Source organism: Ornithodoros turicata, chromosome 8 (genome assembly GCF_037126465.1).
Source record: "Ornithodoros turicata isolate Travis chromosome 8, ASM3712646v1, whole genome shotgun sequence".
Taxonomy (NCBI): domain Eukaryota; kingdom Metazoa; phylum Arthropoda; class Arachnida; order Ixodida; family Argasidae; genus Ornithodoros; species Ornithodoros turicata.
The window spans coordinates 41,308,839-41,330,979 of NC_088208.1; the positions used below are offsets into that span (position 1 = coordinate 41,308,839).

Genomic DNA, 22,141 nt, shown 5'->3' on the forward strand with positions numbered 1-22,141 from the left:
TACGCGGTATCTTATTTTGTTCAGCTCAATATATTGGTACGCATTGAGTAAAAGAAATTACTACCGTATTTACTCGCATATTGGACGCACCCCCAAATTGGGTGCTGAAATGCTGGTACTTTGTTTGTTCCCCACATATGAAACGCCTCACTTTAGTAGCACAGCCAGATCATCTCGCACAGTACTAGCCAGTGTATTGCGCTCACGCAGCTGCTCATCAACGAGATTGAGCGCTTGGTGACAGAGTAATGAATGATGAATGCGATGAACATGGAGGGGTATTTAGTCCACTCACATGTTGCCAACAAGGATTCACAGGATTTGTATTTGTACGACAGAGCACATGGCTAGTGCGAGTTAATATCTAAAAAAAGTAGGAAAAGGGGAGTACCGGATCCTTTTTGTGCAAATGCTCAATAATAACTTTCCTTGTCTGCCCTCCTTGATGACATAGTGAATTTTTCCAGCTACGTATAATGTTGTTAATGACAACAATGTCAGTAATAAAGTCTGCACGATTGTAAACTATCTTTTGTAGCGCTTCAGAGTTAAAACAAAAACACGGTAGTATTAAAAGTGCAAAAATTTATCCTTGAGAGCAAAAGGACTCTCCTTCTCTTGTGTGATATCATCCCTAATCATTGTGGGAAATCGTTGGAACGACCCCATTTCTTCATTCAGTGAACGCCCTCTGAGAGGAGCTTTGGCTTGGCTGCGACGCGCAGAGATACACTTTGGCGGAACAGTTTTGTGCAAAGCAGATCTCTAACGATTCGCTGATTAGTCAAATCTTCTTATCACTAGCTTTTTATCCCATGGTCTCATAATGGGAACTAAATGAATTTGGGAAAAAAATGATGCAACACTGGACACCCACCCTGACGTTGGCTTCCAAATGGTGCTTCATGGGACGTTACTGCTTCATGGGACGTTACTGCGAGCGGAGCAGTACCGATCACAAAAGAAGCTAGAGCAGTGCTGGGATTGTCAAATGTACCGTATGTTCCACAAAGCTGTTCCTGATAAAAATATGGTTTCACGTCGAACAATTTATGGTACAAATCTATACATAATCTTCTCATTCATACAGAGTCATAATTTTACTTCTTCCTATTCCATCATCCTAGGCATTGACCTATAAGACCCACAAACACCCTTTAGTGCTCCTGTGAGACAGGTGCAGATCCAAACCCTCAGGTTTTAGGGGCGGGGGCAGCTCCTTTGTCAGAGCATGTAGTTAGGGAGGGGAGGCAATAAAATCCACTGACCTTTTTTTTTTTTTTGTGTGTGTGTGTGGGGGGGGGGGGGAGCAATCCCCCTAGATCTGACACTGCTGTAAGCCTTATTTGAACATTGCCCCTTTTGCTTAGTCAAGTCTGCCTTCTATTACGCATGTAGGGTTATAGATTAGTTTGCACGATTTTGAAGCATGTTTTTGCACACTAGAGTTACCACAAAACATCACTAAAAGTGTATGGGTAGTAACAGTGCTGGTGGCTTAACTTTTGGCGAGGCATTTCTTGGGTTTATTCCTAAATTTTGTGTGTGCTTGGAGTTGGAAGCATGCTTTACATACTTGGTATATTTAGGATATCCACTACCTTTTGATTTCTGTATTATGTTGCATTAAGGTCAAATATTAGGTGCATGTATTCGCAGTTGTGAAACTGAGGCTTGGTGCAAGATTATTAACGACCCTGTGTTATGTGTCGATGCATTCTAAATCTGGAGAGGTTTGGATGGGGTTACGATACTTAGTTTGAATCGCTTAAAATTTAAAAAATTTGCTCGTTCACCTACGCACAGAATATAACCTGCCTGGCCTGCAGGCTGTGAGCAGAATGAAGCACACGGGATCTTGGGTTACGCGTGGACAGCTAAGATGTGACACGACTCAACTGCTTTCAAGGAGAAATTTGCTTCTTTACAGAGTCTCAAAATGGCGACCACATTATGAGCACAGATATAGCCGGGTACCTTTCCCCCTCTTTTGTAATGTTATATTTCCCAGTTATGATCATTGGGTAATGCCGAATGACTGGGGTGCACACGCATTGTAGGAATGACAGTGCAAACAGTGCCGGGAACAGTGCAAACCTTCCTCTTTCAGTGCGAACTGGAATGGATCTCTGAGCTCTGCACCGAAGCAGCTGCAGCCACGCAAGAGTTGCTCTGCCCTTCAAGGGGGGATTTTCTCTTGGCCAACGTGCTTATCTGCGTGCTCTTCGTCTCATGTATTCTTGCCTTCGCCTCACCGTTTTCTTGCTGCTTGGGATGCTGCTAGCATTTCCTCATTCCAGTATTTTGCCATTTTTCACATTTTTCTCCATTATTAAGTACTATTCCAGCAATGTCCACTCGCTGTCTTAGTGGCACTTTTATTATGCGCGAGAGCAACGATAAACGAGGATTGACTATATAGAAACAGTTTGTTTCTTTTTTTTTCTTCTTTTTACAACTCTCAATCACATCTGCCTTAGCAAGATATCCCACCAGGGATTGATGGGACACAAGTTTGATTGCAACTTATCACCGGCTCGCACGCTACTTAACCGTCTTGTAGAAAAATGCGTGCATTGAATAGGTATAGCACGTGATTTATTTGACATACTGTCGACCCCATCAAAGGGACCATTGCGGAAGAGATAGTACACCAAATTATTTTGCGAGACTATGTGGTGCTGGTCTATATTAGGATAATTTATTACTTGTCGATACCAATTTTAAGCAAATTTATTGGTGATTAAATTTAACTTATCATTGTATAAAAGAAAGAACAGCTTTAGTTTATGTACATTATGCATGCACCTATGTTCTTGCAACTTAGATGTAAGTCTAGACATTATGGACTGAGCAGCTGCCCTTTGTATTTTCTCTACCTTTTCGGATAGTGTACAAGTGTAGGGATCCCGGACTGCAGATGCATACTCTAAACAGGGCCTAACTAAGATTTAGAAGCAGTTAATTTAATTTCTTTCGTCACTGCGTAGAGAAATTTCCTTCTTAGCACCCAAAACTGTTTAGGAGCTTTTGCACACATATTGTTGGCATGGGGATTTTAGATAGCTCCTCATAATGACACCTAAGAACTTAAGATTACCTCCAAAATGTTATTTTTGTTTCATGTGTGGTAATACACAGTTTTATGACAATTATCATCTGTCGGTCTGAGCACCACTGGGTTATCTTGTCGAGTCTTGTTTCTCAATTTTTCTTGATGAGAAATCATTTCAGCTAACGAATAAATGAGACAGTCATCAGCACACTGTCGTACAATAATTGGAGTTGCCTCCAATCATTAATATGTACTAGAAATAATAAAGGTCAGAGTAAGATCCCCAGGGCTCACCAGAGTAACAGGAACAATCACTCATCCATGCCAGCGCAGATAAGCTCAATAATTAACTTATGTGTGGTATCATATCAAAAGCCTAGTGAAAAGCAAATAATGTCATTGATACGGTCTGCGAAATCACCTTTGCGGAAAAAAATTGAAAAAATTGACTTTCCAGGAGCTGCATGGTGTGGCTAGTGAAGGGTGGATAGTTAAATAACCCTAAGAGCATTTTTAGTAAAGCTTCTCTCAATGATGGGGGTAGTATCGAGAATGATATTTCATAAAAAGTTGACTGTAGCCATACTCCAATGTAGGAGGAATCTTCCCTGACTGCTAAGCATTTTCCTCTTGGGTGGAATTTAAAAAAAAATTGCATTTTGTGAGTTATGTACATGATATTGTATGCCTGCATGTGATGGCTTTTAACGAGCAAATATCTAACTTTGGTTGTGACATGCTATGGTCTGCCACATGCAAAAATGCCCCTTGTGTTGCAAAGGCTATAGGCGTACGAAAATTTATTCATACGTTGCCTGCTCATTGTATGACCTATTATGTAATATAAGCATAGGTGTTTCAGTGGAGGTAGCTAGATTGCTGTGATTAGCAAACAAATTTATTTTAGAATCATGATGTAGCGCAGGTTTATCCTATATTAGTGCTAATTCGAGTTGGAGGTTGAACTGTTCAGAACAACTGAAAACATAAAAGGCAAACATTGTCAGGCACACAATTCATGTTCAAACAAAGTTGCTCTCATTGTTGACTGGCATACTTCGATTCATCCAAGCCAAGACAAGTTCAAAATGGTCATAAAAGTGTTTCTTTATATTTCTTCTAGTCTAGTCTAGTCGTCTAAGTGTGTCATTCGAAATCTTGTTCGAAACCATGTTGCATTGCTCATAGGGTGTGATTTAGAGTTGTAGTCAATGGGAATGTACTGTCAGGCTCTTCCAATTGTATGTATTATCTTTTCTATTACGTCTATTTGTTACATTGCCAAAGCACAAGTATTTAACATTTTTCATTTTTGGATGACCCGTATGGTCTTGTCTCTGTCCACTGCATTTAATTTATTTACACTTATGTACACTTAATGTGCAAAGGCTCTGTATTATTTTGTTACTATAATGACCATGTATGTAAGAAATGTGATGCGTTTTACATGCTTTGAAATTGAGCGTGTACAGTGGAAAACTCAACATGTTTGCTGTGCCATGTACATGCACTTGGTTGCCCAAAATGTGTGTTATAATCAAATATACCTCAGTACTAGAACAAATACTACAAATAACTAAATACTTTCTTGAGGAGTGAGTCGAGTATGTGGCCTTGCTATTTGTGCCTCCATGTTAAACAGCCTCTCTCAATCATGAAAATGTGATAGGTTGCCATAATTAAGCCAGTCATGCTTGGCTTGTTCATGCAAATGCATGAGTGTGCTTTTGGAAAGTCTCTGAGATGAAAGTGTGTATGTGTGTCATTCCTACAGATGTTTGAGGTTTGTTTCGCCATGGTATTGCTCGCCCTGATGCAATCTTCTGCCTTTGAGATTTATCATTCTCTACAACATGTACATTTCTCAATGCATGGCATGCAATCCGTCAGCGTTTCTCTCTCCTGGCCCAATGTGCGTGGACATAAAAATAAAATTTATTTTTATAGTCATTTTATAGTTGTATAGTCAGTGTGTTAAATAAGCTCTTCGTCTTTTGTAGCCTTCGAAGAAAAAAAAATTTTTCTATCTCGGATTTTTTTTTCCTGCCAATTTTTGTGTTGAAATGGATGTGATGATACCTTTGCACACTTTTAGAATACGAGCTTATATTGAGTGGCATTTCTTTAGATGCTTGGAAATGTTCAATGCAGAACTGGTACGGAGGAAAATCGATAGGTGAAATAAAATGATTATTTGGTGATCACACATTCTCTTGTCTTTCAATGAGAAGGTGTTCTTGAACACCTTCAAGGGCAAGTTTACACCTACAAACTTATTGTTTTGGCGTGTCACCACCTGCATTCGGAAGCTCTCTGAAGAAACCTTTTCATTTCTGTAGTTCTGCTAGTTGATTATTTCAATGCTGCGTCAACTCCACAGAGATTTGTGACAGAGATTTTTTTCCTTGCTTTGTGATATTATGTTGGAACACCTCTCAATCACCCTCTAGGTTATGCGTTACAGGGTGGCTCTTTTTTCTGAAATAAAATAACAAATTTCACCTACTGGAGCCAAACAAAGCCACTGTCTGCTTTCCATGATCCATGAGTTTGAAACCTGATCCACAATCAGGTTTGCTGCGTTGTGCCAATTATGAATAACACTAAGGATATGGACAGCGTATGACAGTGTCAAATATGCGGCCTCGGTATTCCAAGGTTGCGAGTTGGAACCTGGGCTGAAGACGTGGTGACGGGGTACACATTGCTTAGTGTCTTCTGCGAGGGACATTAAATAGGGTGTGTAGCGATGGTAAACAACCCTCAGGTGGGCATAATTACTGCCCATGATTAAGCACTTATGGTGTCTACCTGTAGTGCTACCTACAGCATAGAAATGTGTTACTTGCAGGAAGTGACCTGTTCTGCTCAAGACATCCTGGAGGGCAAAGGCCTTGTGCGTGTTGCAATCACAGTGGAAGAAATCTTCAAGATGGGAACTCGTGGCCGCAAACATTGACGGTGGCAAAATACAACCCTGCTTCTATTCTAGTCTTGGAACGACGTCTGGTCCCCGTGGAGTAAGAGAACAAATTATTATGCTTTGGACAACATCTTACTTGAACGGAAATGTTTTCTCTACAGTTGTCTCAGCACTTGTGCAACACAGGCCGTAACCCACCCACTAAGGTCGAGGCATGTCATATTTATTATAAGATGAACAACATCCAAATAGTGCATCTACTTCCGCATTTTGGTTGCATAATAGGTCAGGTGAAAACATCTTAGAATCAAACTCATATGATAAACTCATAAGATGTTTGCGAGTCCCCAATTTTTGCGTATTTTAACGGCGTGCGAAAATTTCAGACAAGAATTTGTGCTTGACAATCGAGGCTGCAATAGAAAAGTTTTATGTTTGCACTTACTTGTACAAGTTACTAGCGAGCATGTGAACTTGTTTTCAGTACAAGCACGTGAGATTTCACTTTTATTAAATGCGACCTTGGGCTTATATCGAAGCGAGCCAATTAAGTCGCAAATTTTAGCATCCAGAATTTGCAAAATTTAGTGTGTGCCCAAATTAAAAAATTACAAATGTGTGCCCAATTCTTCAAAAATTGTGGCGCAGTGTAAAATAAATATTTTAATTTAAGGGTGAGACACTCATATGAGAAAATGTCTCGCACAGTTTCGTGGCACTTTAATGTCAACAACAGGAGTAGTTTGGTCGTATCGTAGATAAGCTATTTCACCAGAATCCATCCTTGGTTGTTTTGTTTGCACAAGTCTAGCCCTGTAGGCTTTGTACATCATAGTGTGCATCAGCACTGATCAGAGACTACTTTGTAAGGCATCAGAGAAAATGTCACCATTTTCTCTGATGGAAGATATCAAAATTTTGGTTCAGTTGCAGTTTGAATGGTTGTCAACTGCATTTACGTGTTATCGTGGGATTCTCAAATAATACTCTGTTGAGAGTCGAGTCTTCCTGTATAACATATATTACAGGGTACATATTCATGAGGACGCATGTAGCGAGGAGGGTGGTACTGCTTTGTACAAAGACTAAACATGGTGGTCCCCAAACACAGTCAATGATTGACTCACCCTATGCTTGGGAGGGGCATCTTCTATCTCCCTACTCTCGTTATCTGTGTAGAGGTTCGTGCTGTCTGCTTGATTAAGGACATAAATTATTTTCCTGCATGTCCCACGTCAAGCTGTATCGGAGCTGGATCTGTTATAACTAGGGCACGGATTTTTAGGTACTAAAAAGTCTCAAGATAGACAATAAAAAGAGAAAATAGGCACATTCTCTTCAGGATATACATTGACTCTCTTGTAAGGCTTCTCACAATATGTGATGCTGTACTTGCGTTTGTTTAAATTATATGATACTACGTATACAACTGCTCGTACAAAAATACTTGTATGCATGGGGTCCATCCCAGCATGGTAGCACTGATATTTACACTGATATTTTAGCCACTCATTGTCCTGAAAGTACACTATATAATGAATCATGTTTTCAGTATCTATCCCAGCCACCCTTCAAGGTCTTCTACTATCTGAATATCTTCTAGCTAACCAAAGTGCCTCCAGTTACTGGAATGAAAGCAACGCATGGTCGTGAATAAAAAGAAATTATACCATTGCCTAGCACCTCTGCCATGCTCTACCGCGGAGCATACCGTGGAGCCTAGTTACCACCGTGGGTGGACAAAGGGGGCCTGGCAAGATTCGAAAAGGGCAATATGGAATGAGATCAAGAAAAAAGCAGGCAAGCTGGAATATGTCACATTTATGCACTTTTGGCCATTTATAGGCAAATGCCTTAAGATCTGGGCCCTAGTTATAACAAATAACCATCCTTATAGTCATCCAGCGTAACAGTAGCAATAGGGGCCATCAAGCGTGGCCATCTTTGTGCAAAGTGGGTAATCCTTTTCGCTATTTCTGTTCTATATGACTCACAAAAAGAGAACTCTCACAAATTATTTGTCAAAGAACATTTTGGGTGTGCTTTTAAGCCCGTACCTTGTAAATGTACAGTTTCTTAAATCTTTCTTAAATGTTAACAGACAATATGTGACAGAGTTTTTGGTGTTGTACGTATTTTTAAAATATTTTATGACCACAGTGCTTTCGAAGGGAGATTTTTTTTTTTTTTTTTCACCTTACAAATTTTTGCGCATTTTTCATCTACTACCAGACAGCATGAACAATGCCACATGCTGTATGAAAGAACTGCCAAGTGATGTCATCATCAAAAGTATGTAAATGGTGAAGCAGATGACAGTGAGGACATCCTTGCACCAGTTATTTTCAAATAAATGAGACGTTGCTGCTCTCGGCTAAATGCACTTTTGAGAAACTTGCCATCCCTTGCTTATTGCTTTAACAGATGACACCGGGGCCTTATTTCAAGCAGATGGGATCGCATGTGGCATTGTCACAGAGTGATGGTGATAAACATGTACTTAATTAGCCATGTGAATAGTGTCAAGGTCGCATTAGAGAGCTGAGCACTCTTATCATGTTTGATTTTCATAAGACATATTTTAAAAACTAGTCTTATGAGAGGGGTCACTGGATTTAGAAGGTGCATTAAGTAGGCAACCCTCTTTTGGCAGAGTATGAGACACCCGGTGCAGCCACTTAACAGTGATGTGGCTTCCTGTCGTCTGCTCATGCAGTGCACAGACTGAGGGTGCAGCGGCTTTGTTTGGACAGCGGCAGTTTTGAGGACAAAATGTCCTCAAAACCGCTCTCAATAGCAAATAGGATGTACCACGACGGAAATTTGTAATAGACACCATGGGAATAATTTTCAGTTAAGGTGGCTGCTTGGCATGAACACGGCTGCATTAAAGCCCTGCATGACCAAAACATGGTACCTCGTTAAATTGCTGCGATATGTCTACACCATCATGTTACCAAGTACCCCATAGATCTACGGTGCTAATTAGAAGTACTTTTCTGCCGGCACCCAGTAGATCGCGTGCTCAATAGGAAATATCAAATATGTCACGCCAAACGTTTCATGTTCCAAATGCTTTGGTGCACCCATTTGAGATGGGTGCGTGAAAAACTCGCTGGTGTCTGACACTCCGGATGTGTCACGTTAAGCGAGTGGAGTATGAAACACTCTCGCTACGGGGTGCCTACTTAATGCAATCTGTTCTGTTCTGTAATGCAGTGTACCCACAGGCACAGATGAAGGTACTTACTTAAATGAGGATCTCTTGCATGCACTTTCTTTGCCTTAAGCCTGCCGGAGTTCGGACTAGCAAGACAGACTTTGTACGGAATAGATAAACTAACTCCATTCACAAGTTGTTGCTGTCCGTCCATAACGTTTTTCGATTCTGTTACCTTGGCATGATATGGTGACACCCCACTTATTGTAATCCACTTAACTCGAGATGAAATAGAAACGTTGCTAGTCCAAACTTGGTGATTTTTTGATGCCTTGTCAATGTAAACTCAATTAGTTTGCGATACAGTGGAAGCTTCTTCTTGAGCAGAAAGTCTGAATTAACCAGGATTCGGAACAAAGTAGTACTGAAGTAAGTAGCATACTTGAAATTACGCCAAATTGAGAGAATTCCAATTGACGAGGGTTTCACAGCATTGTGGTAAATTTTTTCTTTCGTTAAGCCTCTAGAAGAAAAGAAAAAGAAAATACCTGGCACAGTTTTTCCTGCGATTTTATCATTCGATGTGCCAACCCTTGCGATACCTCACTATTTTTTATCAAATTTTTAACTCGCATTAACACGTTTCTCTGCATTCCTCAATCGACGCATATCTTATGAAAAGCACAGGGTGTCCAGACAAACAGTTGTTGTTGAAAATAGACCAAAAGCCAGGAGTCATGATTTTTAGGCACTAACCGGGGGCACTCTTGACCGCATAGCATGCAGTATGCCAATCATCATCGCGGATGGTATCGCTGTCTCCCGATAAGCTGAGAAAGGGGGTGCGCACCGTTTTATGTATCAACATTCCTTCCAAACGGAAGATGAAACAATACGGTTCTGAAAGTTGGTTGGCCTAGAATGGTTTATCCAACGAAGAGCGCTACCTGTTAGTGCCTCCGGGCCCAAGTCATGATCTTTATTGTTTTGTTACACTGGCTTCCACAACAAAACACATTCATAGTGATAAGAATGCCTGTAACAGCCAGAAGGGGCCTCTACCAGAATGCTACGAGGGTTTAAAAGGTTTTCCTTTCTCGTGAACAGTTTTTATTACGCATTTCAAGCTGATGACGACACCTGCATAGGCATCAGAACGTCCTTTTTGTTGTGGAAGCCAGTGTAACAAAACAATAAAGAACAGTTGTTGTATAAACATGCACGTACATAATTACCTGATAAAACAACTAGAAGATGTGCTACATGCTTGCAGTACGAAAGGCCTGCATTAGAGCCCTGCCCCCAACCCAGCCTGAGCCCGACTTGGGAACAAATATGCTTCCGAGAGTCTGGCTCGGCCAGATCACGCAGCTAATTCCACACAATGGAGGGCTATTAGTTGATATCATCACGTGCTTGCATCATTCCTGCGCATAGTATTTGCAAAAACAAGCAACGGACACTGCATTATGCGTATGAACATTCTGAAAGCCACTTGACATTGCTCCTGACTCCTCGCATATTTCACAATCACTTCCTTTAAGCTTGGTGAGAAGGGTAGGGATCGGGAGAAGGAGTTTGTCAACAATGTCCTCTACCTCCACAAAAACTTGGTAGTGTAACGATAACGCGCTTGCCCGCGTGTGTTCTGGATTTAATTTGGTCTCGCGCTGTTGCTTTCGTATGTTTATGGCCTTGTCTTCTCTTCTTATAAATTTGTTTGAGAAGATCTAGAGATGCGTAAGTCGTGGCTGCAAGTACTAGGCCTGGATTTACTCACTGAGTCACCAGGGCGGCCCCAAAAAAGGCTGCATAAAAAAAAGGACGGCCCGGGTCGGGCCGTTTTTCAACGCGCCCTGAACAGTCGGCCCGTGCAGGGCTCTAGCCTGCATTCCCAGATGCACTTTCTGAGACTTCATTTGCAACCACTTTCATGCCATGTTTTGGACGCCACTAGAAAGCCCTAGTTGTGCTCAAATTAAAGTATGAAATGAGACCAAATGTTGAAGTGCAGGAGACAACTGTTTGTCATTGAACACCCCCGTGTCCAGAAAGTCCATTTTTATTAAACTGCACGCCAGCATCAATGTCACTTGTGAGTGAGCATGTAAGAGTATAGTTTTGTAATAATCGTGTCCTCATAATACTCCTCTTCCTGGACCTTTTTTCTTACAATGAGAATCTGGCATCTGATGAACATCTCGATACATACAGAAATGTTGTGTATTTGTAAATAAGGCCATTGCTGTCTAAACAGTCAAACTTTATTTTGTCACTCATGTACGTGTACATAGAAAAGCAGAAAAATAAAATTTTTCTCGTCTCTACACACGACTAACCTCAAAGCACACAGTCTCTATCGTTTGCTTACAATAGCGTAAAACCTAAGCAGTAATCTGCCAACACTTGTGCGTTTGTAAAATAACGCCACTCACAAGCGTGTCCATGCTCTTCATTAAAAAACAAATGACTTTGGTACTCGGCACTAAAAGACGTTGTAAATGAGATTGTATATTTGTAAAATGGCACGTTGTGGGTGGACGGATCTTTGGTGAACACTACTTTTGTTTCTTCTTGCAGATCTATCATTCTTGTTCCTCGCCATATTTAGCAATAAAAGTTCCATCTTGAGTATCACAAAATGGCCATTCAAAATAACAGCCTAGTCAGCTAGCACAACTTAAAGCATTAACATTATGGTTGTAACGAAAGGCCAAGTGAAGGCTGCAAGTTTCTAAGGCCAATTATGATCATGGTGCTACTTGCTGGATTAGTCTGTTTTCCATCTGTTCCTGCACAGTCTGCTTCATTTTTTCAACTCCAACGTTTGCAATACACCATCAATCTGCTGGTACATAGGACCATAGTGCTTTTGATATCCATAATACCTGATCTTTCCTTCCAATATACTTGTAAACACTCTAGCCTCCGCTTCAGTATATGCATTTCTTTCCAGTTTGTTAAATTTTTTAGCTGACTGCTAAATTGCGCGCAGGAAAGTCGAATTTTGCAGCGAAAAGAAGTGTGCATATCGCTGCTTTTGTTTATGGCCTCGTGGTTATCTAAATGACATCCAACATGAGACATCTCATATTGGAACAAATTAAGCTTTATAAAAGGGTGTGAACTAAACAGAGAGCATGTCGTCTGTGGTGAAGAGCTCCACACAGACCGTGCCAAGCACCGGAGCCTCTCCTGTCAATGACTGTCGCTTCTTGTGTCCAGTCAGTTCCACTTCCAGTATCTGTTTCTCGAGCATCAGTGGGGCCTGTATATGGGCCTTGGCCATGTATGAATCCATCAGGATATTGCTGTTCCAGATCTGCAACATCAATAACGAATTATATGTTATGTAATGGCTATAACGAATTGTGTGTGTTTTCTATTGTATTTGCAAGCTGTATTATGACCTATGGGCATGCTCAGTGGAGGACGGACTGCACAAACTTTCTGGTGGGCTTCTTTAACTTTATACCTTTCTTTTTCGCAAGTTGTGCAAGATTGATAGTATTTCAGACAACAGGTCCTATATCCAGGTTTATTGGGGCGCGTAGAAGAGGTTACAGAAAGGAACGAGCATGGCCGCACCGTGCTCGTTCATGTACAACTGCGTGAACTCCCAGGGCAAGCAGCACTTGCAGACAGAATACCCAACAATAAGCGGATGGACTACAGCATGAAATATGACAATACCGACGGTAATTCGCTTTCTGTGTACATTAAAATCCAAATTTTGCGCAGCAGTACATTTGTGAATGACTTCCCCCCTGTGTTCAATTTCCTGTGATAGTATCATCTCTTTCCGCTTGCTAATCAAGCATGGTGCTATCCCACGTGGGATAGCACCATGGCGGACATCTTTACCGTGGCGGACATCACCGTGGCGGATGGACATCTTTACTTATCTTACCTGTATCTTGATCGGGGCATCCACGTCTTTACGGTAGAAGATGGCCGTCGTGTTCCAGACAGGATCCAGTGTCTCCATGCAGACAGAAGATCTCACTGATTGGCCCTCGCATATTATTACGCAGTAAGGGTCTGCCACTGCAAAGATTCACCATTGTATATATATATATATATACATATTTTTTTTTTATAGACAACTGATTACATTCAAAGTGTAGTACAGTCAAGCCCATTTATTACGATCAAAGATCGTAATAATGCTAAATGCTAGAATATAGTTCTATTACGTACAGTTGACTCACACTAAGCGAAACTTGGCTAAATAGAAATTACGGATAAACAGAACAATAGGGTCACCTTTCGTTGGTTTCCTATATATGCAATAATCAAAATCTTCAGATAATTGAAACAACCTGTTCTGTGTACTTCGGGTAAGCGGAACAAAGTGGAGGTACTAAGATGCCGGAGAACAGGGAACACTACCATTCACGTCTCGCACGTCTCACAACCTCGGCAATCCAATCCATAATTCACTCGTACAATGTTAGGCTTAGCTTGCATCCTCATGTGTCTTCGTGAAGTCTGCCAAGAAACAGTCACAAAGTGGTTTGGCTTGTGTCAGTGTTGCGGATAATTTGGAGACATGATCAAATCAAATATAGACAAATCAAAAATAGAAACCGCGAACTTTGATACGCCAACGTCGATGCTGTTGTCATAGAAGGCCGCAGACTTGAGTGAGGATGTGGACGATGCCACGTGATACTGACAGGTAACATCGGCAACCTAGCTGCGGGAAGAGGATGCGTAGTTTGCCAGGCAGAACAAAGATGAGCTCATTGCAGACTATTGAGGTGTGCGTGAAATTTTTTGCAAGCGTCTTGCGTACACGCATATTTTGTAAACAGAAAAAACAATCGTAAAATGCAAAAAGAACAGCAATTAACTGTTTTTTTCCCTGCTACCCGCAGTATTGGAAATTAGATCATCTCGAAATAAAGCTGCATTTCATGTAATCTGTGTACTGTGAAATCTGGGATAAACTGAACAATTTTTCCATTCCCTCAGAGTTCCATTTAAGAGGAGTCCACTGTTACTAATTAAATGTGCCCGAAAACTACGTACAAAATGCCTAGACACTAGAAGAGGCAATGAGCACTCACTGCCGAGCGAGTCTTGCTTCTCTAGGCCTTTTGCACCAACCACCTTAATGACAGTGACCAGACACGGCGCGCTGTTGCATGGCAACATCTTTGCTGTTGGCAGGTCCTTCTGCAGTTCCCTGCACCAAAGCAATAACGGGGTTCTTAAATGCTCAGCAAATTCCTACAGTGCAAATGTTGCGAGAGAGGTACAAAGAAGCCACTCGCTTTGCATCGGCGTCTTTCTCCGTCAAGACACGCAGGATAAATTTTCCGGAACTTCCCGGATCATACGTTGTGGGCACGATGACGTAGCGTCCCCTCTTGAATGTCCAACGCAGAAACACTCCGCGAGCGCGGACATATTCTGAGCTGCAAGCGCGTCTCTGGATGCTGTGGACCCTGAAGGCACGATTCATTTCCACCTGCAGAGTTGGTAGACAACAGTTGCATCCTGGGCAGACCTCAGGCTAATAACGTGTATGTTCACTGAACCAAACCAGCTTCAATAACTTTTTCTTCTCTGCACCCTATCGTCCCAGCCTTATCTATTGTATTTGAGTATCTGGCCTCCAAGATGCTAGGTTTCCAGGAATACATACAAACCTGCATGACGTGGAAACCGATGACTAGGAGAGGCGTGGTTGGTGCCACACTGTCCGTGACACACTGCTGGAGGTACAACATGATAGTACTGTCCTCTTCTGCTATATCAAAGCGGTACTGCAAAAACAGTGCAACTTTGGATGATCCCTTTACAGAAACTTTTTTGCTGATGTAAGGCCACATCATATGGATTAGGTCTCATAGATTAAATCCCATTAATTGATCCCCCGAGCAGTGAGGAATGCAACACAAATTCTCTCTTACACAATAGAGTTTTTACTTACTGGAAATCGTACGCAACTGTACCAGGCAACTGTCACTCAGTGGCTAGTCTCATGATCTGATCACTCAAAGATGTATTCAAATGTGGCAGCTCTGACAGTTTGCACAATTTGCTTTACACTGTGGTTTCATACCAAGGTGTCCGAAGAATTGCAACAACCTTTTTTTACTTGACATGAAAACCATGAAATTGCATCAGCTGCTGTAATGATCTTAGTGCATAGTACTTTTTTAAGAGAAATCTTTTTCTTAAGAGCAACTTTGGACTCAACACACCTGTGGGTTTTGCAGAAATGTGTCACGGTTGTTGATGCATCCCCCTGAGCGATCCTTTGCTGTCCCCTTATCTCCTACTGTCCACTCCCCCTGGAAGGAGGCTTCATTCCACACCTTCCCCAGGGCAAACCAACCACTCCTCACCACGTGGCATATGCACAAGTCCGTAAAACTTTGCACAAAATCTTCAAAGGGTATCCTGCAACCCAAAATGTTGCACAACACAGCACGGATGGACTCAGTTATGGACTCACCAAAATTCTGCGTCTTCCTGGCACGTAAGGCCTAGACGGTCGCGATCCGTGGACGACAGTCTGGACCATTCGGTCGAACTGGAAAATATTTGTGTCAGTTTGGACTCGCTGTAACACCACGTGCCCCTGAAATAAAAGGGTGGGACAAAAAACAAAAGACTGGCTGAGGAGGAAAAAGGCATTGAGTGAAATCATTGTCGTCGTATTATTCTTCCCTTCGTGCTTTCCTGTAAGCTCTGTCATTACTTTTTTTACTTCTATATATATATATATATATATCTTGAAAAGTTGGAGTTGGATCGGACGGCTACGTAATTATAGTTGAAATAAATGGGAGACAGAAGACAAAAGTAGGGGAAGTAACAAAAAAGGGTTTATTAAAACTTAAAAATCATGAAAGTTAGGGAGAATGTCTACGTTACGGCGGAAGCTCCGCCTTCTTCGGGACAAAAGAGCTAAATGTGGCCACGAGGCTTTCTCAAGCCCCTTATCAGCCTCGTGGCCACATTTAGCTCTTTTGTCCCGAAGAAGGCGGAGCTTCCGCCGTAACGTAGACATTCTCCCTAACTTTCATGATTTTTAAGTTTTAATAAACCCTTTTTTGTTACTTCCCCTACTTTTGTCTTCTGTCTCCCATTTATTTCAACTATATATATATATATATATATATACACTGAAAGAAATGTGTTCGGGCGACCGCAAAATTAAACGGGTAGTTGAAAAAAATGAGAGGCAGACAACGAAGATGTAGGAAGTAAGGAAAAGGCGTGATGTTATTTATTTACAGGTGGAAAGTTAAGGGGGTTACGTTGACGTTGCGGCGGAAACACCACCTTCGTCAGGACTGGCGAAGGCAGACTCCAGAGTCGTCAGTCCTGACAAAGGTGGAGCTTCCGCCGCAACGTCAACGTAACCCCTTAACTTTCCACCTGTAAATAAATAACATCACGCCTTTTCCTTACTTCCTACACCTTCATTTCATTTTCTTTTTTTTTTTCAACTATATATTTATATACAGGGTGCTTTTTTTATTCGTTAGATTTTTAATAAAAAAGCTACGAGATCGGCACAGATGCTGTTTTTGCAATTGAGTTACACATCGAGGCAGACGTCCTCTCGAAGATAGTATGCAATTACCTAAGATTCGCTAATTAACTCTTTAATTAGGGGACTCGGTGTAAAAGCGAGAGACAATCCTCAATGAAAGTCATTCCACCTTCTAAAATCCCCGAAGCGAGCGAGTGTGTCGAAATATTCATTGCAGAATGTAGCCTTCTGTAATGCCCTCAAGGTGCAAAAATGTGTCCCACTTAGTATTTTGTAGTTCCCACAGCCTGGTTACTTAGTAGTATTAACGTGAAGCAACGAGCAATGTTGCCACCACATACGTAGAATGTCTCGGTTAATTTCGTACCAGATTGGCTCTTCTTTTGCTCATAAGTACTCGCAACACACCATCAGTCCCTGTAAGGACTGATTAACTAATGTTTATATAATATGTATTCCAAATCCAACACATCCAAGTTATCCTGCAACAAGGACGTACCCTCGGCCATAGGGACCGCTCCAGCTGGGTCCTGACCAGGGGCTCCTCAGACGTAGCAGGGACAGCTTATTGGGTGTCGGGATGATGGCCGCACCTATGATGACGTACGTGTGACCCTTCACCAGACCCTGGGCTGTCCGTTCACCCATTTCTTCTAATTTCTCCACCTGCATGCGTGCCCATTTTTGGAACGAAAAAGAAATTTCTTACGATAAATCAACTTCTCTCACACTCAGTATACAAAATTGAACCTGCGAAACTTGATGGTTCTCAGAGGGTGGACGATGTGATGGATGTGCCTAGCAACAAGTTGCCTGTTGTGCCAGATGGGCTTTTACGATGCTTCCACGGCACATAGAGAAACAATACAATACGAGAAACTTTGTAGGATTCTCGAGTCCATTTTTGATGGATCAGATGATCTGACTGGCCAATAAGGCATGGTTTCCTGTTGACAGTGAGGCTGATGAACGGAAAAGTAAATTTTCCACCAAGAAAGCTACAGACTTTAACCCAACCCCTTGGACGAGAGTTCTGTATTCAATTGATTCACGTGCCGCCACATAGAGGGCTTGTCATTTCGTCAAGTTTTACAGCAAGTGGTTAATTCAACTACCATAAACAAAGAGCCAGTGAGTTGGCCTACAAAAAAATGCTCACAGAAATGGCGCAACAGAGCAAAGAGTGTGCATCTAGTGCTCCCTTAATCCTCTGGTAAAGCTCCTCGTGTCCGTCCTTAGGGTAGCCCCAAAGCTCTGTCGTTTCTGAGAGGCCGCCCGTCAAGTCCACCAGGGAGTCAGAGAGGGTGCCCAACTCTAGGAGCTCGTAGCACCCAAAGTATCTGACAGCAACAAGGAAAACATCCTTTACACACTAATTTACCTTTCAATGGTTGCCCAACATTTGGTAAATATTAAAACAAGAGAGAAACATTGCGGGTGTTCTTCACAATATCATACTGTATATCAATGGTATAACCATTCCTACAAAATTACAATTATACATTATGTTCATTCACACTATATATCGCAAATATATTCATCATTTTTTTTATTATAATTAATCGATTCTGTACTATTTGTATTTTCAGGTGTACGTTGGCACCAAATTAGAATTATATATAACTACTACGATATTATTGTAATGTAACTGCGTTGTCAATATTGTAAAACAATATGGTGTGAACCACAAAAATGAATACACATTAGAAATCACATAAGCTAGTGCATTCCTTTGCATATTTGTCAGTGGTATGAGTAAAAACAAAATAAGGCAATCACTGTTGAGTAAGGCTCAGGAGCTGATGCAAGGTGTATATCCCAATGTTTCTCTACACATTACTATATGACAACAACACGAATCTACAACGCTTCATGTGTCATATAATTGCATATTAATGCGTGAGCATTAGGAGTGTCAAAGTGGAAAAAGCTGTATGTATGTGTGAGATGGTGAAGCCTCACCGAGGCAGTGGTATAAATGGACATGGAAATGTAAATGCAAGTAAATGATTTGAAATTGAAATAGTGAACGTAGTAAGAGGTAAGACTAATTGAGGTAATTCAATGTCGATATATGTAATTAAGAGATTAAATTAAAGATTACTTAAGGTAACTGCAGGTTACGTGAGTTGATTAAATGTAACTAAAAGTAGTTAACATAAAATAAAGGGGAATTGAGAGTAATTAAAGCGAGTAAACAAAAATAAAGGGAATTATATTAAATTCAAGATTACCTCGTGTAACCTGCGGTTACCTTTGGTAATTAAAGGGACACTAAAGCGCAAAAAAAACTTTCTCTCAAATGAAAGTCCGTGTTTCAATTAGAACAATTCAAGCAAAATTAGTTGACGTAAACAGAGCCATCTTTGGCGGCAATGATTGGCAGCATCCAATGAGGCAGCAGGAGAACGGCTCTGATCGTAGTGTTCCCTATATGCGTGGCACGATACACATTGCTGCATTTCACTCAACGCACGCAACTCACTCAATTGGAACTGACAACATTTCTCTTCATGTCCTTCGGTCAGCGACGCCACTATGTTTCTCACCAGGACTGCTGCATGGAGTCTCGAAGATGCTCCATAAAAATAGGAGAAGTATTACAGTCGAAGGGAATGAATTGTCTGCACATAGCATGGATGAGCTAGGGAATTCACTGGACTAACATAGAGTGACATAGAGCGCCTATTTTTGCGGTACTGGCTTTCTTACCTGGCAGAACAACATGTTTTTAATCATTGCGCGTAAAAATGTGCACTTTTGAAAACCTGTGTATGGGCATACTGCAGTGACCAATGAGGAATACCTGAGTGTGCACACGTGAACGTACATTCCAACTTCCAAAAGGCATTCTCATTTGTAGAAAGTTATGTTAGGCAACCTACATATTTATACAGTTCCAAGCTACGAAAAAGCTTCTGGGGCACCTGCATATGTAGATGTTTCATGCCACATATTTGCGTGCATATTTTGTGCATAAAGTCATGAAGCATAGTGCATAAAGCTCTACCATCACGTTCTTACTTTGCATAAGCCTTTTCCAGAAGTGGACCCCAGAACTCATTCTTAGATCGTGAGTAGCTGTGAAGCAATTTTCCATCGACGGTGGGAAGCCTGTCATCAATGATGATGTCCACCCAAGCTCCAGATAACCAGAGACAGAAACGGAAGATACCTGCCGTATTTTTGTTCCACTCCTGGTCAAGGTGTTTGGGAACAACCTTTAACAACGGAAGCAGAAGATCTTAGTCGTCAACCACGGCGAATCTGACAGGTACAGTTGGCTACCCACTTACCTTAGCCCAAAGAGTTTTCTCACTAGCTAGCGCAGTACATGCAGCGACGAACCATGCGTTGGCAACATTGTCATGGCACACATCGCAAGCCACCGCTCCGTCAATGTACAGACGTGGGTCCTTGGTCAGCTCCTGAAATTTACATCCTTAGACCCACATGCTAGTGGTGAAGACATTTTTTAAGAGGATTCATGTCCGCCTGCTTAGATTCTTCGATACGCTTAGGCTAATTCAGCCTATTGCCGAACTTGGGGCATTCCTTTGATAGGTGTCACCATTTGAAAGTTGGCTTCACCTAACACTTCCGTGTATTGCGGGAACGCAGCGCGTTGCTCAACTCTTCGTTTCTTCGCTGTTCAGCGTGATTTTTGCTGTTTTTTTTTCACCATTTTTGGTACGAAACCAGCGTATTCTTTTGGTTGGCTGTGCCATTCTGCAAGGGGCTTCACCTCATTATTAAAACGGATTTTGGGGAAGACAAGGGAAGCTGTCATATGGCCCCATTAATCCAACTTATCACTAACTAACCAAGTTGATTATGTCTTGGGTTAGTTTAGTGAAGTTAGGTTAGATTAATAGGGTTATGGCAGCTTGCCTCGTCCCCAAATCCGCTTCGATAATGAAGTTGGGAGGGCGAGGCAAGCTGCCACAGCCGCACTAATCTAACCTAATTTATCACTAAACAAATTCTATGATGTCAGGCTAAAGTTGGCTTTCCAGCAACACAAATAAATGAATCGAAAAGTTCCGCAAAATTTACAAACGGACAAATAAGCGTATACAAAGAGGGGAGTCAAGTCCTGTAGATCAGAGAAACAAAATACAGAAACAAATAGAGTGGTGACATACATAAGTATGTACATATAGTATAGACATATACACAACTAAACACAATGCTGTACAAAGAAACGGAAAGGAGATATGGTGCCACATGTCTGTGTACAATGAATTGTTGGGCAGAAGGATAAGTGACCTCTAACAGTTTAAGAACAGTAAAGGGTGTTATTGTGAACAAAAAGACTCGCCAACCTAGTTTCGCGAAAAGGGGGGGGGGGGGGGGGGGGGTCCAAGAGTGTCGGAAACGAGTGGACAAAAGAGAAGGTTACAGATTATGTATCAGACGATGACTGAAGCGAAGATTCAAGAATTATGCACAAATAAATATATATACACGACTATTAAATTTACATAAGCTGGTATGACGAGCCAGGACTAAGGTTCAGACCATTTGGTGTGTAGTCCTGGCTCGTTATACCAGCTTATGTAAATTTAATAGTTGCGTGTCACCACTCCACTTTGTACCTAAAGAAGCGTGGACTTGCACGCGAAAGCTTGTATAAATTAAACTTAAACAAAAGTCTTCAGTGTCGGTTTCTGTATAAACTAAGCAACAATACGCGTTCGTTCAAGTGGGCTTGACCGCAATACCCGGAAGCGTTAAGTGTAGCCAACTTTCAAATGGAATCAACGCCTACCAACGCCTACCAACGCCTACCTTTCAACGCCTACCAAAGGAATGCCGACTTGGTGTTGTGTTTTCCGCCCATAGCACCTTCAGTATAGAGTTGACCCACTAGAGGCTTACTTACCTTAGGTCTCTTCCATACGATATTCTGCGGATGTGACGGGTCTTGTGGCTTTAAAAAAAGTGAGGTGTTGTCTGCTGGAAAAGTCGGGTCCTGGAAAAGCTCGCCATCGCTGATAGCTTTAGATCGCAGACTCTTGTAGCTCGGCGCCAATTTCCCGTAACGTCCCACCAGTTCCTTAACCATTGTCTGCAAATTACCGAATGCGTTAGCCTTTGACTGAGTTTGGCAAACAACGCATGCTGCATCGCACAAACAGTAACGTGGATACCCAAGGAACACAGTACCGTTTGACAGGACTGGTCTTCAGACTATATCGAATATTCGATTGATCACTCAATTTCAATGCATTATTCGTTCCATATTAATATCACTAAAAATTTCGAATTCCGTGTATATTTTATTTCGATTTTCGCGAGCGCCATGATGCGCGACGTGTCGATGGCGGTGTGACTACAAAATGTGTAGAGATGAGGCGGATGAGGCAAGTGGCAGTTCCGGGCAGACGTGCGGGTACGAATTTTCATACCCGCGCTCTAGGTCCCTTGAGTTTTGGTGGGCTTGGTTCCGGACATGGTAGCAATGTATAAATAATATTCACACAG

The 22,141-nt window shown here is 41.7% G+C and overlaps 2 protein-coding genes across 8 annotated transcripts in view; one reads left to right on the forward strand and one right to left on the reverse strand.

The window, feature by feature from the left end:
• Positions 1–11,465, forward strand: part of LOC135367409 (leucine-rich repeat and calponin homology domain-containing protein-like) — a 21,826-nt gene extending 10,361 nt beyond the window's left edge. For 4 of the 6 annotated variants that reach the window (XM_064600670.1, XM_064600674.1, XM_064600672.1 and 1 more), the window contains exon 13: positions 2,111–5,259. In XM_064600670.1, coding sequence (XP_064456740.1) covers positions 2,111–2,284 — 174 coding nt within the window. In that variant the 3' untranslated portion in view covers positions 2,285–5,259. Of the gene's footprint in view, positions 1–2,110; positions 5,260–5,906 lie in introns of those variants that run through there. The other 2 variants (XR_010414453.1, XM_064600671.1) reach the window with 2 other exon arrangements.
• LOC135367411 (calpain-5-like) lies at positions 11,387–22,001 on the reverse strand. 2 transcript variants are annotated; one of them, XM_064600675.1, is made up of 13 exons: positions 21,824–22,001; positions 21,540–21,725; positions 19,951–20,082; positions 19,679–19,875; positions 17,814–17,994; positions 17,154–17,320; positions 15,608–15,733; positions 15,354–15,552; positions 14,796–14,912; positions 14,418–14,614; positions 14,211–14,329; positions 13,049–13,185; positions 11,387–12,460 (listed from the first exon to the last, which is right to left on the reverse strand). In XM_064600675.1, the coding sequence occupies exons 2-13, from the start codon at positions 21,720–21,722 to the stop codon at positions 12,266–12,268; spliced, it is 1,950 nt and encodes a 649-aa protein (XP_064456745.1). In that variant the 5' UTR covers positions 21,723–21,725; positions 21,824–22,001; the 3' UTR covers positions 11,387–12,265. The 2 variants fall into 2 exon arrangements, with proteins under 2 accessions (XP_064456745.1, XP_064456746.1); XM_064600676.1 differs by having other exon boundaries at positions 15,608–15,685; positions 21,824–22,000.
• Between the last annotated feature and the right edge of the window lie 140 nt (positions 22,002–22,141).

Bases quoted from the DNA above. Each gene is read 5' to 3' on its own strand.
- LOC135367411 (XM_064600675.1), bottom strand. From the start codon at position 21,722: ATGGTTAAGGAACTGGTGGGACGTTACGGGAAATTGGCGCCGAGCTAC. The intron at 19,876-19,950 runs GTAAGTGGGTAG...CCGTTGTTAAAG, and splicing joins AGAAAACTCTTTGGGCTAAG to GTTGTTCCCAAACACCTTGA. The intron at 13,186-14,210 runs GTGAGTGCTCAT...GAATCTTTGCAG, and splicing joins GAAGCAAGACTCGCTCGGCA to TGGCAGACCCTTACTGCGTA.